Here is a 21,698-nt window from a genome sequence, read left to right on the forward strand (position 1 = left end):
TATATATATATATTGGCTTACATCACCAAGCACTTTTATTTTGTTTTGTTTTTTGTTTTAACCTCACTCCTGTCACAATCCAGTCAATTAGGGATAAACTCAAGTCCAAAGAATAAATATGCAAAAAAAAAATTTTTTTGTCTCATTGAATATGCAGTTTTATTCAGGAAAACATAAGTAAAATGGGTTACATGCATGGGTTTCATGTTACCATCTTAAATTTCAAGAGCCATTTGAGCAAAATCCCACGTAAACTACACTAAGGACATTTTCCATCTGTCATCATTTTTAGTTTTCTTCATCAGCTGCTCCTTTTTCCCTCTAGAGTTTAAAGAGAGACAAAATCTGAATCGTTCGCGTGGTTTGGCACAGGCATCCGTGTGTACATTCACGACCTAGAGAACATCACAGACAGAGGCTGTAAGACTGCATTCCCATGGGTCATTGCAGTGATGAGCTTTGATGAAGGGTTAAGCACCATACTTATGAGGAACATAGTAATTTACCAGGTAAATGTGTTATTATAGCCATTCCAGCGCGTGCTCTCTAGACAGGAGGCGTCTCCCTGCTTGCTGGGGGAAGCCAGAGCCCCCGTTATGAAACATTCGAGAGGGAAAAAGTGCAGCGACATGAATCTAGGCACACGGGTGGTCCACAAGAGGAAGAGACAAATTCATTTCTACATTCTTTCTCTGAAGACAGCCTTATTGTCAGTTACCTCTTTTCAACACAACCTGAATTTCAATCATATATTTAGCGTGGTCAGCGTGTGTAGTCATCGCTGCAAGAGCGTGATTCAATTTGAGTTGATCGTACACGGTTGTGACAGTTTTATTGAGCTGAGTCAGTGCTGTTTGCTCAAGGGCTCAGATATGAAGGGCAGCCTTGCTCCGGCAAACAGAAGATCCAGCTAAAGATAGACCGCATTCCTGCGGTTTGTTGAATGCGAGCGTAGTGGTTCTGCCTGATAAGGAAGATCGGCTCGATCTCTCGCTCGCCGTTTCTTGCTCACATTCCTTGCTTCCCCTCTCCTGCTGTTGTTTTTGTTTTTTTCCATTTCTCTCTCTCTCTCTTTCTGCGTCCTTCTCAGAGTTATGTGAATATGGAGGAGGGGTTTAGGAGGAGAAGTGTTTCCTGTTCTCTTGTGTCTGAGACCCTCTTTCTCTCTCCGTTCTTGCACATTTTGTGTGTGTATATTTGTGTGTCAAGCAGTGTTAGGAAACCAAGAAAAAGTGATGTTGCTAACTTTTTCAGTAGCGGGACAGTAGCTAAGCTGTGTGTTGGTTTTCCGACAATAAGTTGCTTTTTTCCCACAAGAAAAATGCTAAGTTGTTGGTTTTGTCACCAAGTGAGCTGAGGCAATAATCAAAAATTCAAACATTGTGTCATTGTGTCGTTCAAGTAGTGTTTTTGCTGGTTCATTCATGTAAATGAAGTGACATATACTGTACATATGTGTGTGTGTATGTAATAATGTTTTTGCATTTAATGTACATTTATCCATTCTAGTTTGATGATGTCACCCTAATATTCCTGATTTTTTTATTTATTTAATTTTGGTGCCAGATGAATTATAGCATCTTGGTGAGAATAAAAAATCTTTCATCTTTTGTTTAAAAATATATTTTCAAATTATTTATATATTTTATATTTTTTTGTTTGTTTTGAGCTTATTTAATTCAAATAAAATATATATTTTTCTCTCGGTTTTGCTTGTTGATTTTCTGTTGTAGTGATTGTAAGTCTTTGATGATTTATATTTTTCACATACATTAGCCTTTAATTATGTTATATCGTGACTGCAATAAAAAAGATCATATTGCACAGTAAATAGAAGAATATGTCAGTTCTGCTAGTGTGTTTTGGATATTCAGTACGTCTTTATAATTCCAGGATGTCCAAACCCAACCCCAATTAATTAATTGAAGGTTCTGTTTTGGCATCAATGGTTCCATGAAGAACCTTTAACATCAATAAACTTTCCATTGCACAAAATGTTCTTTATAGTGAAATAGGGTTCTTAAGATTATTCAAATGTTCTTCACACTAATAAAAAAAGGGTTATTTTAAGAACTTTTCAATGAAAGTTTCTTTGGGGAACCAACAATGGTTCTTCTATGGCATTGCTGTGAAAACCCCTTTTTGGAACCTTTATTTGTAAGAGTGTATTTTCGACTTATTTCCTGTAATGCTTATAAAATGTTGCCCCTTTAAATAGCTTTGATGTAGCTAGATACCTTTTGTTAGATACTTGTTGTGTAGCTAACTACTTTTTTAAAACTTACACTTTCAAACAAGTATCAAGCAAGAAGTCTGCAAACATTTGCATTTTTAAACACTTTCTACAAGTGAATTCAAACTAACCAGCAACAGCTCCATGATCACAAAAAAGAGGGCGGGAACGAGCAAAAAAAACCGGAAAGGAATGGAAAGGAATGGGCAATAATTGGGAGTCGGGAAGCGAAAGATAGAGAGAGTGACAGTGTCAGAACAGGAGAGAGAGAGAGAGAAAGGAAAAGGGGAGAGAGGGAGGAGGCAGACCCGTCGGCCATGATTGAGAGTTTGCACCATAATGGGAGGGAGAAAAACGGAGGAAAGTAGGTAGGGTGAAAAAATGGGAAAGGAAGAGGGCCGGCTTTGGCCCTTTCTGGTAGCTCCAGCTCCAGCTGCAGCGAGAAAGAGAAAGAGCCTGAAATACTCTTTGTGTTGGAGCATTATCGAGACGAGAGAGCAAATTTCTGCTATGTTTTGAAAGCTAAAACATTCCAGAGGTTATCATCACTGAAGTGAAGGTAGGGCGGTCTCGAAACGGCCCGTCTGAAGTATCACAGCGTTGAGATTAATGACAACAGCTCTGTATCTCCTGGGTGGGCTCAGTTCCTCTGCCATGTACCCCGCAGTATATTTAGTCAGAGTCTTTCTGCTTGACTGAGTGGACATCCTGTGCTAACATCCTTTCCTCACCCATTCTCTGACTCTTTTTTTTCTTCATTCTTCCCTCTCTCTCCCTCACAATTTCCATTTAAAGTGGTATTATGAAAACAAACTTGTGATCTGTTTGATGTCGGGCTGAGAAAAGATCGACTGTAAATGTCTTGCATATGGGAATGCGTGATTTTTGTGTAAAGGTTAACCAAATACTCACAGCAGCTGTGGAATCCAGACCATATTCAGTAACAGAGGGGATTCTGTGAATTTATGTAAGGTTCATGCGTGAGACTAAAGGACAGACATGTTCTGTTGTTTTCCAGGGTCACGCTCTCAGGATCGAAGCATGGATGATGATTTCGAGCGGCGCAGGGAGCTCAGGAGACAGAAGCGGGAGGAGATGCGTCTGGAAGCCGAGAGGTAACGTGGGCATCATTAACGCTCAGTCTTTCTTCTTCAGCCGTTTTGCTCTGTAAACTGAGGGTTGTTAATGGGGAGAGATCATCAGATCCATTGCATATCCGCTGCTGGTAAAGATCGTTCACCTTGCAAAAACATGACAGCTTGCAAATTGTCCGTTACTGTGTGGCCAAATGAGTCTTTGTGCAGGATTTAAAAATGCTTGTTGATGTGTTTTCAACATCTCTACTCTTTTTTTTTTTGGGGACTTGGTGAACATCAGAATCATACCTTTATTGCCAGGTATGTTTACAAATACAAGGAATTTGTTATGGTGACAAATTTCCCATATTTCTCCAAGAAGGCACCACGGGTGGCCACCTCGGTGTGGAGCTCCACAGTTGTTTTAATCTTTTTGTTAGTTTGTTCTGTTTTTAGTTATATTCCTACAATCAGTTTCACCAGGGACGAATTGCTGAACATTTGGCAGTACACACCACCCAATATTTCACTGTTTTTTGACTATTCTGATGTTTTACTGGACATTGTAGTTGGCGGAACAGTGGCGCTGTTCAAGCGCTTTAAGAAACGCAAATGTGGGAAGCGAGCCGGCATGCTCGTCAGGCTTTAGAACGGCACTGCCTAGTATCCGTCTGCCGAATCTCCACTCTCTACCCAACAAAACGGACGAACTACTTCTGCTCTCCCGGATAAATAAGGACTTTTCAAACTCTGCTGCTCTGTGTTTCAAGGAAACCTGGCTGAATGAAGCCATTCCGGACAGCGTGCTACAACTGATGGGCTTCCAGCTGTTTAGAGCGGATCGCGACACAGAATCAACAGGGAAATCGCGTGGCGGCGGGACATGCTTCTACATCAACGAAAGGTGGTGAACAGATGTAACAGCATTGAAGATGTGCTAATCTAGAAGCGCTTTTCATCAACTGTATTCTTTTCTACTCGCCGCGGGAGTTTTCCTCATTCATTCTCGTAAGTGTCTACATTCCTCCGAAGCGTATGTGAACGCAGCGTTACAACAGCTGGCTGATCAGATCACAGACACAGAACAACAACACACGGACTCTGTTATAATCATTCTCAGTGACTTCAATAAAGCAAATCTCTCCCATGAACTGCCAAGATTCAGACAGCACGTTACATGTCCTGCCAGAGACTGTAATATACAGTACACTGTGTTGAATCATCAACTGGCCAACAATTTGAATGAGTTTTCTTGCAGGTTTGAAAAACCCTGTCTCCCACCCCACACCCATTCCGACCTTCTCTCCATGGATCCATTAACACCTCCAGCAGCCTCCCTATATGATCCTTTAGCTCGGCCTTCAACTCTATCATCCCAAACCTCCTCCAGTCCAAATTAACCCAGCTCTCTGTGCCCACCTCCATCTGTCAGTGGATCACCAGCATCCTGACAGACAGGCAGCAGCAGCTATTGAGGCTGGGAAAATTCTCATCCAGCACCTGCACCATCAACACTGGCACCCCCCAGGGATATGTTTTCTCCCCACTGCTCTTCTCCCTGTACACCAACGACTGCACTGCAAAGAACCCCTCTGTCAAGCTCCTGAAGTTTGCGGACGACACCACACTTATCAGCCTCATACAGGACGGTGACGAGTCTGCTTACAGACAGGAGGTTGAAGAGCTGGCTGCCTGGTGCTATTATAACAACCTGGGGCTGAACACGCTCAAAACAGTAGAGATGATTGTGGACATTAGGAGAAACCACCCTACACTCCCCCAACTCACCATCATGGACAGCAATATAACAACAGTGGAGTCATTCAGATTCCTGGGCACCACCATCTTTCAGGACCTGAAGGGGGAGTTCCACACAGACTCCATTGTCAAAAAGGCCCAGCAGAGGCTGTACTTCCTTCGTCAGCTGAGGAAGTTCAACCTGCCACAGGAGCTGCTGATACAGTTCTACTCTGCAGTCATTGAATCTGTCCTCTGCACTTCTATAACTGTCTGGTTCAGCTCAGCTACCAAAACTGACCTCAGAAGACTACAGCGGATAGTCTGGACTGCTGAGCGAATCACTGGTACAACCCTCCCCACTCTCCAAGAACTGCACTCATCCAAAGTGAGTAAAAGGGCTGGCAAAATCATTCTGAACCCCTCACACCCAGCCCACTTCCTCTTTGAACTGTTGCCGTCTGGTCGGCGCTACAGAGCACTGAGCACCAGAACGGCCAGGCATAAGAACAGTTTCTTCCCTCAGGCAATTCACTTTACAATAAACATCTAATATACAACACTATACATACATTTATTTATTTATTTATTTATTTAACACACCATACTTTATATTTATATTCCTTGCATTTGTACATACACCTGTACACACAAATACAATCTATTGTCTATTTTGTATATTGTGTTTGTCTTCGTTTGTTGTATATTGCTATTTCCTATTACTTATTCTATTTTATTGTGCTGTTGAAGCTTCTGTCACCATAACAAATTCCTTGTATGTGTAAAAATACCTGGCAATAAAGCTCTTTCTGATTCTGAACATTCATATATTATTAAAGAAGGCAGTTGTGAATATTCCTATATGATTCTCTTACACAAAATACCTAGAATGTTGACTTTTTTTCCATATACTGCAAGCAAACAGTGACCATGGGGAAAAAACACCAGAAAGGGACCATAAAAGGACCATAAAAGTTGCCGGTTCTTCAGTATTCAAATATGCTGCATATTGTACCAGATTTGATGCAAGTGTTGGTATTGTGGGATCGGATGAGGTTTGAATATAATGAAGTCTGAATGCAATATGAGAACAGTGGTGGAAGGGAAGATTTTCAGTGTATAACAAGTGTTGGGGAAAGTTACTTTTAAAAGTAATATATTACAATATTGCATTACGCCAAAAAAAGTAACTAATTGTGCTACTTATAATTTTTATGGAAAGTAATGCATTACGTTACTTTTGCGTTGCTTTTTTTTTTTTTTTTACCTGAGCTGGGCTTGCTTAAGTGTTTTTTAATAACAAAAAAAACAAACAAAAGTTATATTTTTGGCAACTGTAAATGCCCTTTCACACCAAAAGTGAAAATAATGAGCCTGTCCCCATTAATTTTCGTATGTACAGAACAGAACATCCTGGGTAGTCTGCTAAACTTCTGATTGTGTGTTTGCTATAATGCCTTACCAATCCCTATTTTTACACACTGTTCACACTTACTAACAATTTAGATGGCAAATTATTGGTTATTATTGTATCGGGGCCCTCAAACATCCATGGCTTTTATAAATTGCTATTTCTGTGTTGTCTAAAATGCATCCAAATTTTAACACATTTACTGTAGTTTAAGATTCATAAATATACTGTATGTTGATGTGTTTCCAGTATTCTTAACTTTAAACTTTGTAACTTTTGTCCAATTAGCTCCAGACCCATTGTGTCTAAAGAGAAAATGAATGTTTCTCATTGTGGGGAAAAAATTGCCTGCTGATTTTTGAGCCAGAGGTGAAAACAAAGAAATTCCTGTTTTAATGCTTTTGTGGTCTGAAGCTTGCACTTTCAGCTCGTTTTTCTTTTTCTGTGATGATGGAGTCTGCTATTAAAGCAGAAAACTGGTGTTAAAGTATCAAATGTTAAACATCAGTGGATTGGCAAATTTGCGAACCGCTTGACCATTTAAGGCAAAGCGACACTTCCATAAACACTGGAGGCACTGACAGCTGTTTCTTGAACATTTATGCCGCTGTCAAAAAGAATTATGGGTAATGGCTAATGAACATGCAAATCGAGCTTATTATCATTCCAATAGCGCATAGGATGGCATGAATCAGCTCTAAATCGGTCTTTCAGCAACAATTATTTCTATTATCATTGGCTAGGATGTTAGACAAGAGTTACATGGTGTACAGTTCGTTTTGAGTGTCAGCTTCCCGCCTACAATGGTCTTCCTGTTTCCTCCAAGCATGTTACCATGAAGCAGGAATGCTTTTCTTTTTCATGATTTAAGATATATGGGATATTTTTCACCTAATCGTAGGGCGAAAGCGCAAAGCCGATGACGCACAGATTAGGGGCCATTATATTTTACAGCATAGCATAAAACGAATGCTTTTTTTGGCTGTATGTTATAAACGTATGAAAGGCTGGAATTGTGTTTTCTATGCCAAGTATCACATTTGGCTGAAAGCTACCAATGCAGCCCGTTCAGCTGTGTGACATGATGTGATCTTGTGTTTATGTTCTCGTGGAGTCGATTCAATTTGGCCCGCTCTTCTTCTCCTGCTCGAGTTAGTGATAAAAGATTAAATCGCTCTATTAAATTGCTGGAATTATGCAAAGATGCTGTAACAATCAATATTTACTCTTTGCCGGTAATTGAACTAGTCAAAACCATGTGTTGTCTCGCTGGCCCCGTTCATTTCGGCCGTCATCGCGATGCATGGAGGACACAAAAGTCAGTTTTCGGTGTACATATGATGAGCGCTGTCACTCTGCCAAATGGCTCTGCATTAGAAGCGTTTACTGGCAGAGATTTGCGAAGCTCTCTGTCCTCTGTGCAAGCAGCGGGACAACAGGCGGGCACATGTTGGCTCGGCGCTGACGTGGAAAAACAACGAGAGTCCGATAAAGTTCATGCATGCAGGAGCAGCTTGACATCCGAGTCCAGCTGCATTTTCATCAGGCGATGATGGGTTGATGTGCGCCAGTCTTTTTCATCTGGAAGACTTGCCAACATTTCAACTGCTGAAAATGACAGGAGAGGGAAAGCGTGTGAGAAAGTGAGGCTGTGTGCTCTGTCTTTTGTCTGTATGTATTACTGTAAATTGCTGACAATCTAAAACGTGGCACTCTTTTACTTTAGATAAAATGCTCAACTTTATATCTTTAGATATAATGTCCACAGCATTGCACGAAAGCCCATTTTAAACAGAATAATTATAACAGAAAAAATATTACATCTCACAATTCAGACTTTTTTCCAAATTTACATCAAGTTTATCTCTCAGAATTTTTTATCACACAATTATACATTTTTAAAATTCTGAGTTGATCTCAAATTTCTGTATTTTTTTCATGACAATAAAAATAAAAAAGGTAATTGCGACCTTTTATCTCACAATTCTGACTTTTTTTTCTTCACAACTGTAAGTTTATATCCTACAATTCTGCATTTATTTCTAGCAATTCTGAGAATTGCAAAAAAAAAAATCAGAATTGTAGGCTATAAACTCAGAATTGCCAGGGGAAAAAATTATGAGATTAAAAGTCACAATTACCTTTTTTTATCCTGTGAGGGGAAACTGGCTTCCATATCATTCCCATAGACAAAACTGTATTGCATAGAAAATTAATTTCTCAAAATCACAAGCTTCAATCTGATTGGCTGATCGCTATTTAATTTCAACATGTTGTTTGAAAACGTTACTGCAAAAAAAGAGCATTTCAGAAGAGGATATAGTCACTGTATTTGGATAAGTTTGCAAATTCATAAATGTATGTTGATGTATTTCCAACATGTTTAATGTCCAGTAAGCTCCAAACTATTTTGTCTGTCTAGAGAGATAGTGAATCGGAGGTGAAAACAAAATAATCACCTTATTAATGCTTTTGTAGCCCGAATATTAAACACCAATGGTTTGGCACATTTCTGAGCCATTTGACCATTTAAGGCAAAGTTTACAGTGAAACTTTCAATCATTTAGTAGCAACTCAACTAAATGTCTTCAACTATGTATTCTGCCTTGTTATATCTATCACATAACCAATATCTATTACTTTTGAAGGGACATAAATTTTGCACACCCCAAATTTCTGCTAATTTCTTTGATGCCGTCTGTTTTGCAGAGACTATTGACCCACTATTTGAATTACTGCCTTTTTGCTGAATGCCGGTCTATTGTGGTATCACCCATTTCCAATTTATCTGCCCCAAAACATCATCCATAAAGAATGAAATGTGGTTATTCATTTTACATGAAGGTCAAACGAGCCCTTCCTGTTTAAGTGGGCGGTTCACGGTCGGAATAAGCCACAAAGCGAATGAGACTTTGCCGATAGTCAAACATCTGGCTCTTTGAGACTATAACGACTAGATCATAGATCAGGTCTGCTTTGTATTTAGTGAATAGCTGGTCAGAGCCGCTTCTGAGATGACTGGCACTGTTAAAGGGTCAGAGGGTTTGTGCTGTTTTTAAAGCAGTATGTATGTACACACACACACACACACACACACACACACACACTTCTGTGTGACTGCATTGGCCTTTCCCGAGACAGGTTGATGTGTTCCAGCTCCAAATCGGGTCACTGATCCTCCGCATACACACACAGGAATGTTTTGACTGCTGGCTCCGTGTCCTCATTCACCATGCTGACGGAATGTTCTGACTAATGATTACCAAAACCTGCCATTCCTGTCCAGTCCACGGGTTCTATTTTAGCATCAGCTGCCGAATAAATTCATGTTTTTGACATTAGCTACATTTCCATCCAAGCTGAGAATTTAATTTATGCTGGAAAATTTGGAACATTGCATTTTAAGCAATTTATGACTTAAGTAGCGTTTCCAGCTGCATTGTTCAAAAGAACAAATTCGTCACTTCTGGAGAAACTGCCGTAGAAATGGAAATGCCAGTGATCGGTGGCAGATGCTTTCTGTCTGGGATCGAGCATGTCAGACAGATCTGGGAGGTAACAATTAGTGATCAACCGATATATCGCCAACGCCAATATATCGGGCCGATATTTGGCATTTTTCAAATATCGGCATCGGCCGACAAGTTTTTCTGTTTGGCCTCTGTGTTCGAGGTGGGACTTTTATTTTGACGGCGCTGAGAACGACAGCACCTGAGCGCACACCGCTCACATTCTCCCTCTTGTTCGCTGTCATTCTGTCTAATATAGATAGAAGTCTATCTAATAATCAGATAGAACTGTTAAACAAAGGAACTAAAATGTATACAAAAAAGTATTATAACGATTGCTTTAATATTATTAGTAATAGAAAGGCAAACATTATAATACTTTCTCATTTGCCGTCAGCATTCAGCAAATATGCATTTATATCAATTAAACAAATCTTTGAATGACTAATGAACATTTAATTTCACAAACCTTGCAAAATTAGTCGGATCCAGTTGTGAGATCTTGTGATGTATGCATGTGTATCCTGCATGATCGCGTGTTCTCTGCGTGACGGTCGGTCCGTGCAAATTGAATGCTGACAGGAGGAGAGTTCAGCTTCACTGGAGATGCGCGATCGACAAACTTTAAACTAAGTTAGTGATTTCAAATTATGCTGCGCTTTATGCATTTGCCCACTGTCATATTCATGTCATTTTCATTGCGTGCTCTATGTAAAATGAGTGTTACCTTGGCTTTATTTGAAAAAAAAAAATATATATATATATATGATTCCCAATGCACACAAACTTCCCAGAATACTGAGTGCCCTGTTGGTTACAGTGTTTACTTCCTTTTTTAATTAGATTTTTATTAAATATTTATTTATTTGTGAAAAATGCTTTGTCTTCTAAAGTATAAGTATGTTTATTTTACACAATTATTTTTAATCCATTTTCAAATGATTTCAAATTTCTTAAATATAAATTAAAATAAATAAAATTATATCGGCTTTATATCAGCCATCGGCCTCCCTGCTTTCCAAGATATTGGCATCGGCATCGGCTGTCAAAAAACCAATATCGGTCGACCACTAGTAGCAATAGTCAATCATCTGAGCTTATTCAGTCGCCTGACTTGAGGCAAAGTCACATGATTTGTGTTTCCATCATAGTTTATTCACAGATAAAAAAAAATGATCCACCTAAAGCAACGCTGTAAGAAAATAATTTATAGAAAAATGTAGAAAACTGCTATTCTTTTCCCAAATCATTATACATTTAGTGTACAGAACTTTCTAACACTTGCTAACCCTAAAACAAGGCATAATTTAAAATATGGGTAAAGCCCTGTACATTGGGCCATATTATTTTGAACTTTTCTTAGAGTGAACCTTTTTATATTTTATGCACATCTTGGTGTTTCCATCCAGAATTTTTTATTTTGTATATTTTTTGTATATTTGTCTTTTATTTATTTTCTTTTATTTTGACTTTTTATTATGCTGACCGGAAACACCAAAATTAAAAAGCATAAATAATAATTTCTATTTCAAATAAATGTATCCCGAAAATCCCGAAAAACATGGATTGTTGTTTCCACAAAATATTAAGTAACTGTTTTCAACATTTATAATAATAAGAAATGCTTCTTGAGTAGCAAATCAGCATATTAGAATGATTTCTGAAGGATCATGTGACACTGAAGACTGGCGTAATTATGCTGAAAATTCAGCTTTGCATCACAAGTATAAATGACATTTTAAAGTATATTAAAATAGAAAACTTGTTCTCTTTTTAGCAGTTTTAGCTGCTTCTATGTAGTTTTCTCCATGGAGCGGTGGCCATCTTGGTGCCACACATCTGTGCTGTTCCCATGAGAGGCCAGGAAGAGCTCAGGAAGTAACACCCATCCTCAACGAATGGCCCATTCCAAACACACTCTCTCTGGCTGGTAAAAGAAAGGCCCGCTTGAGGGTATGCATGTGTTTGAGGGATGCTGTTACAGAAAGCTACGAGGTTATAGGCAGAAATAAGAGCAGATGATCCTCTGCTGTGGTCATATAAGGAATGGATGGATATGTGGCGTTGGAGGCGAGTGTGGGGTCAGTAGGTGGAGGAATAGAGAAGGCCGAGCGTGGGAATAGAACAGTTCTTTGGCAGGGTCCATATATTTCTCTCTCCCAACCCTTGTGGAGTGTCTGTGATTGCTCTCGAGAGCCTTTGCCCTGTGCGCAATGTTTTCCCTGACATTTCTGAGATGTTTGGACCACAAGAAAAAATTTGTCAGCTGGATACATCCGTCGCCTGATTGTGTCCGAATGGGCTCGGCATGTTGTGAGAGCAAATTAGCTGCAACATTAACTGCATATCAATTAATTTCCCATACTGCTTCCTTTACAGTCTTTATGAATCCAATAAAACGTGTTGCTCTCTGTGTAGCTCTCACCGCACGCGCTATAAAATAATTAATGCTACATGGCTGAAAGATGTGGTTCATATGGAAAACATGTTCGCCTGATGTCTTGGTTTACATCCCATATCGCTACAGGTACCAAAGGCATGCCAGAATGTTACAGCAATGCCCTCAAAACATCTTTACTGTAGAGACCCTACCGAATGTTATTGCAGCAGGAAGTCAGTAAGTTTGTTTTCTGATTTATTTTTGTGGTTATGGAACCAGGGAAGCCTCATACAGTCAGTGCAAGATAGGCGGTGTTCCCTGGATGGATATCAGAGAGTCCGTACTCAATGGGCTGGAATGTTAAAGTGGATTTGAAGGCATTCTCTGCTGTTTTGAATGCTCCCTCTGGATTTTATTCATTTTTAAATTGAGAGAAATCACTTTTTTCTTAATCTGTTGAAATAAAAGTTTGATGTGTTGTAAAAACACACTCTAACCTTGGTCTAAAACATACTCCAAGCTTGGTCTAAAACCTGGTCCAAAAAGACTTAGTTTTTTAGTTCGTTCAGAAATCCTTGAATTTCCCATGTCAGATAGCAGCAAACTGCAATTATTCTATTCATATGATGCCATTGAAGGTTTTTTTTTTTGGGGAAAATGATGATGAAAAACTGTTTTACGTTGACCTCAGAGGAACAAATTGAATATTTTGATATGGTTTATACTTCAGTGTAAATGCACTTGAGTTTGGCTGATTGGTTTGTTAACACAAGGACAAAGGGAGAGAGGACAAGAACAAGAAAGACGGAAAGAACAACAGAATCAGCAGGAATCCGGCTCTCTATATGATTTCACTCTCCCTAAGGTTTTCCATGGGCGTTAGCAGAGCTGAACACATTCTTGATCACAGCACAAGCTGAGGAAGGGCTTTTTGTCGAGATTAAAAGTCTTTCACTCTAAAATCAAAAGGGAAAAGTGTGTATATTTTGCTTAAAAAAAATAAGCCATTTTTTGCATTGTGACTTTGACAAATACAGAGTTCTGGCATGAAACTCTAGATGGCGCAGTCCGATATGTCTAACTCAATCTGACCTAATGACATCATTATCACATGGCACAGCTGATTGGTTCTCTCCTGTATCGGTAGCCAATGAGCTCGCTGCTCAACATTCAAATATATGATTAAAAATAAGCCATTTTTTGCATTGTGACTTTGACAAATACAGAGTTCTGGCATGAAACTCTAGATGGCGCAGTCCGATATGTCTAACTCAATCTGACCTAATGACATCATTATCACATGGCACAGCTGATTGGTTCTCTCCTGTATCGGTAGCCAATGAGCTCGCTGCTCAACATTCAAATATATGATTAGTGCTTGCAGTAGCAGTTGCAGCTTGCTTCAGAAACCCTCCACCTTCCCCAGCTCCACCTGTATAGATTTGATACGAGGTGATTCATGTATGCTATATGGGGTTATTTCATATATGTTATATTTGCAGCAGCAATATTTCTTACATGCTCACAGCAGCATGTTGTAGATGAATTGGCGGTAGCAAGTCTCGGTACTTGCTCTGCCACAGCAGCAGCAGCGTAGCAGATCTATTCCGCCAAGACCAAATACATTAACATTGTCATGTACATTGCCATGCCAATCCCCCAAGAGTTGTCATGACAGAACTGATTTTATGTTGAAATATGATTTGAACGTGCTTGATAGACATAATATTCAGTTTATTCTATATCTATCTCTATCTGTCTGAATCCTATTATCAGCTGCCAAAGCTGACACACACACACACACACACACACACACAGCTGACAGCCAGTTCATTCTCAACAGCAACAACAACAGCAGTAGCAACTGTGACTGTGTGTGCCAAGGTGACATGAGGCCTAACTCTTAACATCTCTTACCAGAGTAATATCTAACTGTCTCTGTGTGTAGAATGGCGTATCGCCAGAATGAGGAGGATGAGGAGGAGGCCGCTCGTGAGCGCAGACGAAGAGCGCGGCAGGAGAGACTGCGTGGTAAGGACAGCGAGGATGTGGCCTACCAACCCGAGACCCCGGAGCTCAACAACAGCCACAGGTAAAACAGATACTTTTGGAGTATTACGTGACAGGAATACTGTGACACTTTGATATGTAGGCTAACTGATGTTTTCTCTGTAACCCACAGCTTTAGTGGGCAGCACTGATAAATAACTTCCTGTAACAGGTCACCATTGCGGAACAGTGACATGTTCAGACACTGAGGCTTTGTGCAGTGAATGGACACAGAAGACGGTCAAACAAGACCAGAATTGTTCTCGATGTGTGAGCAGACATAGCTCCGTCTATTGTCCGTAGTGCTGACGCAGGGTAAACGTTTGCCAAGCAGTGCCGTCAGACTACATTAACCTACAGTGGCAGGCATATGGCAGCCCATGCTGCTCATGCAGTCGTAGAGAAAGGAAAAAGGAGTGCAGATCCACTTTAAATCATAATTCCTCGCTATCATTTTGCATGTTCAGGTTTGCTGACACTTTGGATAAGAGAGGAATTTACGTTCTTTAGAGTTGTAATGTTGTGTAATGGCCAGATATTAGTTAATTATTTGGCGCTGGTGTTAATGTTGTAGCTACTTCAGTTTGGTTATTATACGCAATTTATACACTACTACTCAAAAACTTTTAGGTTTGTAAGATTTTTTAAGTTTTCTTATGCTCACCAAGGCTGCATTTATTTGATCAAAAATACAGTAAAAACAGTAATATTGTGAAATATTATGATGATTTAAAATAACTGTTTTATGTTTGAATATATTGTGAAATGTAATTTATTCTTGTGATGCAAAGCTGAATTTTCAGCATCATTACTCCAGTCTTCAATGTCACATGATCCTTCAGAAATCATTCAAATATGCTGATTTGCTGCTCAAGAAACATTTCTGATTATTATCAATGTTGAAAAGAAGCTGGGCTGCTAAATATTTTGTGGGATCTGTGATTTTTATAGGATTATTTGATGATTAAACATTGCAAAAGAACAGCATTTGTTTGAAACGTAAATCTGTTGTATCAATGCACAAGAATTTACTTTAACTTTTGATCAATTTGATGCATCCTTGCTGAATAAAAGTATAAATTTCCAACCCAAATTTTTGAATGATAGTGCATGCTTACATGTTAAGTAAGAAATATTTATACATTATTTAAAAATTTTAATAATAGTGTGGCCTGCTACAGTAAAACAGATGTTTTTTGTCATTTTGCACATTATCATCAGCTGAAAATGTTGACAATGTTAAATAGTTTTTCTTCTTCAAAATTACTAAACTTAATAAACATAACAAAATGTTGACTAAATATATAAAACAATTTTCATCAAAAGATAAACTATTACAAAAAAAAATACGGTTACACACTTTATTTTAAGGTGTCCTTGTTACAGTGTAATTATACATATAAGTACTGAGTAATATTAATTAACTACATGTACTTATTATATGGTTAGGGTTAGGATTTAGGTTTGGCATAGGGTTACTCACATGTAATTACGCATAATTAATTGTTATTATAATAGTAAGTACATGTAACGTGTAACAAGGACACCTTAAAATAAAGATAAATAAATAAATAAAAACGTTACCAAAATAGCATTAGCATAAGATTAATTTCAACCATTTAAGCATAATCGTATATATTTAGTTAGATGTGTCCAAATGTTTTTTTTTTATATATATTTAGGCATTATATTAGCCACCATTTCTCTAGATATTGTCATTGGCCAGCTAAAATCAATCGAGCGTTAGTCATATATGCGGAGATATAATTTGTGATGTTATATATTTTGTCATCTTATCTTCTTCTTCTTTGTAGTGTTACGGTGACAGAGAGTGTATCCACCTCAGTGGTGTCCTCCAGCGGGACGGGAGAGGGGGATGATGAGGAACAGGCCCTGCTGGAGCGCCTGGCCAAGAGAGAGGAGCGCAGGCAGAGGAGGATGAAGGAGGCGCTGGAAAGACAGGAGGAGCTAGAGAGCAGCCAAACCTCACACCACAGCCTGGAGGAGAGCAGCGGCGGCCTGCGCCACGGCCGGAGCTACGAGCCTAAAGAGGAGGTGAAACAGGTGGAGGAGGAGGAGGAGGTCATCCCTAGAGAGGAGGTGGTGGTGGAGGAAAAGCCACGGAGGTCTTATTTTAGAGAACAGGTGTGTATTTCTATTTTTTATGCTTTGTTAGACCTCAAGAACTTGCGTTCAAGGTTTGTTTATGGCATTTAACTTTATTCACCTGTAGGAATCCGCTGAGGAAATATCTAAAATACCCGAGGAGGTATGGTGATAATGAGTGTTTTTTTATTTTAAAATAGCATTTTTTTCTCTCGTTTAACACAACAAAGCATGTGACTGCAGTTCCATTCATAGGACAATAATGAGCGAGATGCTGTGCCTTCTTCTGAACTACATGAGGTGGTTATAAATGAAGACGTAGATGATTCTGCATTTGTTTTGGAGATGGAAAATGGCACCGCAGAGCTCGCTGCAGGTGTACGGGAGGAAAAGAGTGAGCTAGAGGGATTGACAGAGAATGGAGTGGATGAAATGAGAGAGGCAGAAAACTTTGAGAAATATGAGGTTTCAGAAAATGACGAGTCTTTGGTAAGAGTTTAGTTGCACTTGAAGGACTGCAAACGGATGGATGGTTTAGATTTTGGGTGAGAAATTAACAGAAATGATCACTTGCAAAGACCTCATGAAATGCAAAGTTGCTTTTTTTGACATTTAAGCCATGTGCTTGTACTTTAAAGCATAGTGCACTTGACAAAGTAAATTTTTATATGCATTTAAATTAGTCTTTTGCTGCCTTTCAGTCAAAATCAAACGTCATTGGTAGATTTTATTTGCTTAAAAGTGAGTTTTTTCATTGACTGTGTACATCTGAGTGCCCACCATGTTCTCATGGCATCACAGGAACGCTAAGGTCAGGTTCAACGATTTCCGCCTTCCAAGTTTGATTTCCAAGTTGAAAGTCCAACTTCAAGCATTTTTTTGCAATGGGTAGTTGGGAACTTTCCAAGTTGAATGGAAAGCAGCATTTCTATTTGCAGACAATACTGATAATATGATTTTGTTCTCACAGGCGTGGATATTTTTAGCCAATAAAAATAACACCTCATGCAACCTGCCTCCAGTTGCAAATAGCAAATCCTAAGCTTCAATTAAAGATTATTGGCTATTTGATTAAAAACGGCAAACCCTTCAACTTCCTGTTTCAGTTGGACATATGCCAAACACAAAAACAGAAAACTGCATTCGTCAAGCTATTTCATGGGGTCTTAAACAGATTTGGATACACAAGTTGATTCAAAACTTACTGTTTTCATTGGGGTTATAAACTTTTCCTCCCCAAAATCCTAAATCACTCCAGGCACTAGTTTGAGCACAGTGTATAGTGTTTGCACCAGAGTGCATTTCACATTCAAACAACACAGGTTGTTATCAATGGTCAGCGGTTACACACCGTGTTCACTGCTTGCTGCATGTCTATTGGGAGTTGATGGGGAGTGTGTGTGTGAAAACACCCCAACACGTGTTCTTTTCATCATTTATCCAGCGAGTGAACCAACAGCACCCACATTTTGTTCTTCCAAAACTCTTCCAGCACACTGTCTCTCTCTCTCTCACACACACACACACACACATGTGCATGTCACATCCACACATCACTCAGTTCTGATTGTGTTTCTGCAGATGGAAGATGAGGATGTGATGAGGAAGAATAAACAGCCCAATGGAGGAGTGTGCGAGGACAGCACTCCCAAACACAAGAAAGCTGAGAGGACTTTCAGGTCAGTGCTCATATAAACAATTAATGATTGTGTTAGGATGGTCCAGGCTTTCTTTTTCCAAACAATTTAGAGTTCTCAGAATTCCACATTTGGCAGCCTGTGATCTGTAAATCACAGCATGAAAATGTCTAGGAAGTGTTTTATTTTTAGTTTAGTTTAGCTTAGTTTAGTTTAGTTTAGTATTTCCATATATTTATTTTTGTTGTAGCAGTTTGATCACATAAATCATATTAATATTTCTCGACATTTTCCTAATTTCTCCACATTTGTCTTCACATTAGCATCAGGTCTTTTCAGATCATAGCAAATTAATATTTAAAACATAATCACATTTACATAGTTCTCTGTCTAATATAGAAGCTATATTCCATGTTTTTCTTTTTTTTTTGTTTTCCTCTTTTTTTTTTTTATAAAGAAATATACAGCGCTTTTTCCAAAATATACATGTATCCATATATTCTCACAAAACCCAATACCCATATATGCATATATATATATATATATATATATATATACACTGTATGTATGTATGTATGTATATATATATTTATTTATTTATTTATTTATTTATTTATTTTTTATGGATCCTTTAGATTAACAAAAAAAGTTGTTTTTTTTCATCAAATAAATCTCTGTGGTCACATCTAAACATTAATCGAATGTTGTAATAAAAAAAAAACAGTCGACTGTTGTGTAAGTTCTGGATGTTGAAATGAATATACAGACAATATAATCACATTCCACATGTCTGTGTTTGTCTGTTTTTGGCCTTTGTTGAGATAAAGTAGGTCATTTATATGTGTTTAGCTATATTTGCTTTGCGTGACGGAGTATTTGATTCTAGTCACCTGATCTGCTGTGTCCTGAGGGCTGTTCTCAGCTGTAACTGGAGACTGTGTTACCTTAGACAGGGGTGTGCTGATTCACTAAGTCTGCATGTGAATAGGTTGGGTTTCGTTTAAACGTAAAGAACATGGACGTGTAAAGCTGTTGATAGACCTTTTAACCTGTGTAAGTAACCAAGGGTGCGCTGTTTATTTGTTTGTCTGTGCGACAGCCGAGGCAGCTTGCGCTCTCCTGAGGCGCCGGAGGCAGACGATGCAGACGGCGAGGATGCTCGCTTGGAGGCTGAGAGAAAGCTGGAGGAACTGAAGAGGAGAAGAGATGAGATGGAGAGCGAGGAGTTCGAGAGGATGAGGCAGAAACAGCAGGAGGCCGAGGTGGAGCTGGAGGAGCTGAAGAGGAAGAGGGAGGAGAGGAGGAAGGTGCTGGAAGAGGAGGAGCGGCAGAGGAAGCATGAGGAGGCCGAGAGGAAAGCCAGAGAGGAGGTGTGTTCGCTTTACGTCAATGAGTCATTTGCTGGTCAGGAATTTGTTTCGCGTAGCTTTTCTGTGAGCGAAAATCTTGATGAGGGTCCTGTCAGCAAAATTAGGTCACTTCTGTAAACAATACATTTTGAATAGCATATAACCATGCTTGGATGTTTTATGGATGTTCTTTGAGAATTTAAACCTTAAAAATGGTAAATTGATCTTAATTTTGTGGCTAATCAAAGATATTAGGCTCTTATTTCAGTCCATAAAACAATCAAGAACTCCATTTACCATGGTAGCTTTATTCCACACAAAAAAATGCATAGCATACAGAAATATTGGGTAAATTATTCCATATTTTTGTGTAACAAATTTTAAGGCAGCAATCTTGTGAATGCTTCACAGAAAAGGCAAAGCTCATAGTGCATTGTGACAAGTTTGGTAACAGAAAACAAACAGTTCAAAAGAGAATGAATAAAATTAATGCTTTTATTCAGTCAGGATCTGAACTATTTATTTATCTCAAATAAATGCAGTTCTTTTGAACTTTCTGTTCATCAAAAAGTATCACGTTTTTCACAAAAAAATATTAAGCAACACAACTGTTTTCAGCATTGATATCAATAATAAATGTTACTTTAACACAGCATATTAGATGTTACATTGTTACTTTAAATCAGCATATTATAATGATTTCTGAAGGATGATGTGACACTCAAGACTGGAGTAATGATGATTGTTGATTCAGGTTTGCATTCAATTTGAAAATATATGAAATAAGAAAACAGTGATTTTAAATTGTAATATTTCACAATGTTGCTGTGTTGCTGATCAAATAAATTAAATCTAATAAATCTTACCAACTCCAAACTTTTCAACATTGGTGTTTAAACTACTATATTTCACTCATTACTTGAAAAAAAATTATAAAAATGGTTCAGTCTAATAGAAAGAATGTACTATTTTACCCAGCATTTGTGAGTACTGTGTACATTCATGCTTAGAGTATCATATTGTTAGCTTAGCTTTAAGAGTAATTTGATATTTGATGTTGTGGGCAGTCGTGGCCTAATGGTTAGAGAATCGGAATTGTAACCCAAAGGTTGTGGGTTCGAGTCTCAGGTCCGGCAGGGATTGTGGGTGGGGGGAGTGAATAACCAGTGCTCTCTCAATACCATGACTGATGTGAGACCCTTGAGCAAGGCACCGAACCCCCAACTGCTCCCCGGGTGCCGCAGCACATGACTGCCCACTGCGCTCTGGGTGTGTTCACGGTTTGTGTGTTCACTACTGGGTGTGTGCACTTGGATGGGTTAAATGCAGAGCACAATTCCGAGTATGGGTCACCATACTTAGCCACATGTCACTTCACTTTCACTTTTATCTTTTTTTCTTTATCTCGGCAATCTGTGGCTGTGGTGTCAATTATGAAACTGTTGTACTCACAGTATCGGTATTGAACCCCCGTCGTAATTTAAACGAATTCCACATCATTTACATTAACATTAGTGTGATCGCACCCAGTGTGAGTTCCACATGACTGCACATGAGTTTCAGACTCCGGCTTTCTCAGCAGCGGGCAAGAAACACAGGCGTTCCTCCTCGTGGAGACCTGCTCCTAGCATTGTAATGCAAATATGTTCCTTGTTCCTAATGAACAGAAGCAGTAAATGAAAAAGGACTAATTAGAGATTAGAGGGCCCCGAGCTGATGCTAGTGGGCCGTGCCAAAATCCGTGGTGTAAATAAAAAGGCTTCTTTATGATTTCCCAGCTGCTGTGGAATGTGTCGGCTGCCAGTTCACGTTATGCATCCGCAGAGAGACCGTCTTGAATTTGTTGTTCATTCGTCTCATTATAAACCTCGTTTATTGCAAAAAGGACATTTTCTAGAACATGAAGATCCTAGGTTTGTCTGCTGGTGGTGGTGGTTTTGTGTGTGCCGTCTATCTGTTTGAGGTGATGAATGTGTGTTTATTTTATTCTTCAGGAGGAAAAGAGGAGGATGAAGGAGGAGATCGAGAAGAGAAGAGCAGAGGCGGCCAAGAAGAGGCAAAAAGTGGAGGATTCAGAGGAAGGAGAGGCCAGGAATCCCTTTAAGTGTGTCAGTCCCAGAGGATCCTCCCTGAAGGTCAGTCACCACCCTCTCTCTCTCTCTCTCTCTCTCTCTCTCTCTCTCTCTCTCTCTCTCTCTCCCCACCTCTCGC

General features: G+C 39.1%; 1 protein-coding gene across 2 annotated transcripts in view; it reads left to right on the forward strand.

Annotated features, from left to right (window-relative positions):
* Positions 1–21,698, forward strand: part of LOC107656362 (non-muscle caldesmon-like) — a 59,524-nt gene that overhangs the window by 20,757 nt on the left and 17,069 nt on the right. The window contains exons 2-9 of one of the 2 annotated variants that reach the window (XM_016444165.1): positions 3,252–3,348; positions 14,295–14,438; positions 16,210–16,540; positions 16,629–16,664; positions 16,757–16,990; positions 18,083–18,180; positions 19,238–19,508; positions 21,482–21,622. In XM_016444165.1, the coding sequence (XP_016299651.1) occupies positions 3,275–3,348; positions 14,295–14,438; positions 16,210–16,540; positions 16,629–16,664; positions 16,757–16,990; positions 18,083–18,180; positions 19,238–19,508; positions 21,482–21,622 (1,329 nt within the window). In that variant the 5' untranslated portion in view covers positions 3,252–3,274. The remainder of the gene's footprint in view (positions 1–3,251; positions 3,349–14,294; positions 14,439–16,209; positions 16,541–16,628; positions 16,665–16,756; positions 16,991–18,082; positions 18,181–19,237; positions 19,509–21,481; positions 21,623–21,698) is intronic. The other variant, XM_016444166.1, reaches the window with a different exon arrangement.

The sequence above is a fragment of the Sinocyclocheilus anshuiensis genome, unplaced genomic scaffold (assembly GCF_001515605.1).
Source record: "Sinocyclocheilus anshuiensis isolate Anshui unplaced genomic scaffold, SAMN03320099.WGS_v1.1 scaffold183, whole genome shotgun sequence".
Lineage (NCBI taxonomy): Eukaryota > Metazoa > Chordata > Actinopteri > Cypriniformes > Cyprinidae > Sinocyclocheilus > Sinocyclocheilus anshuiensis.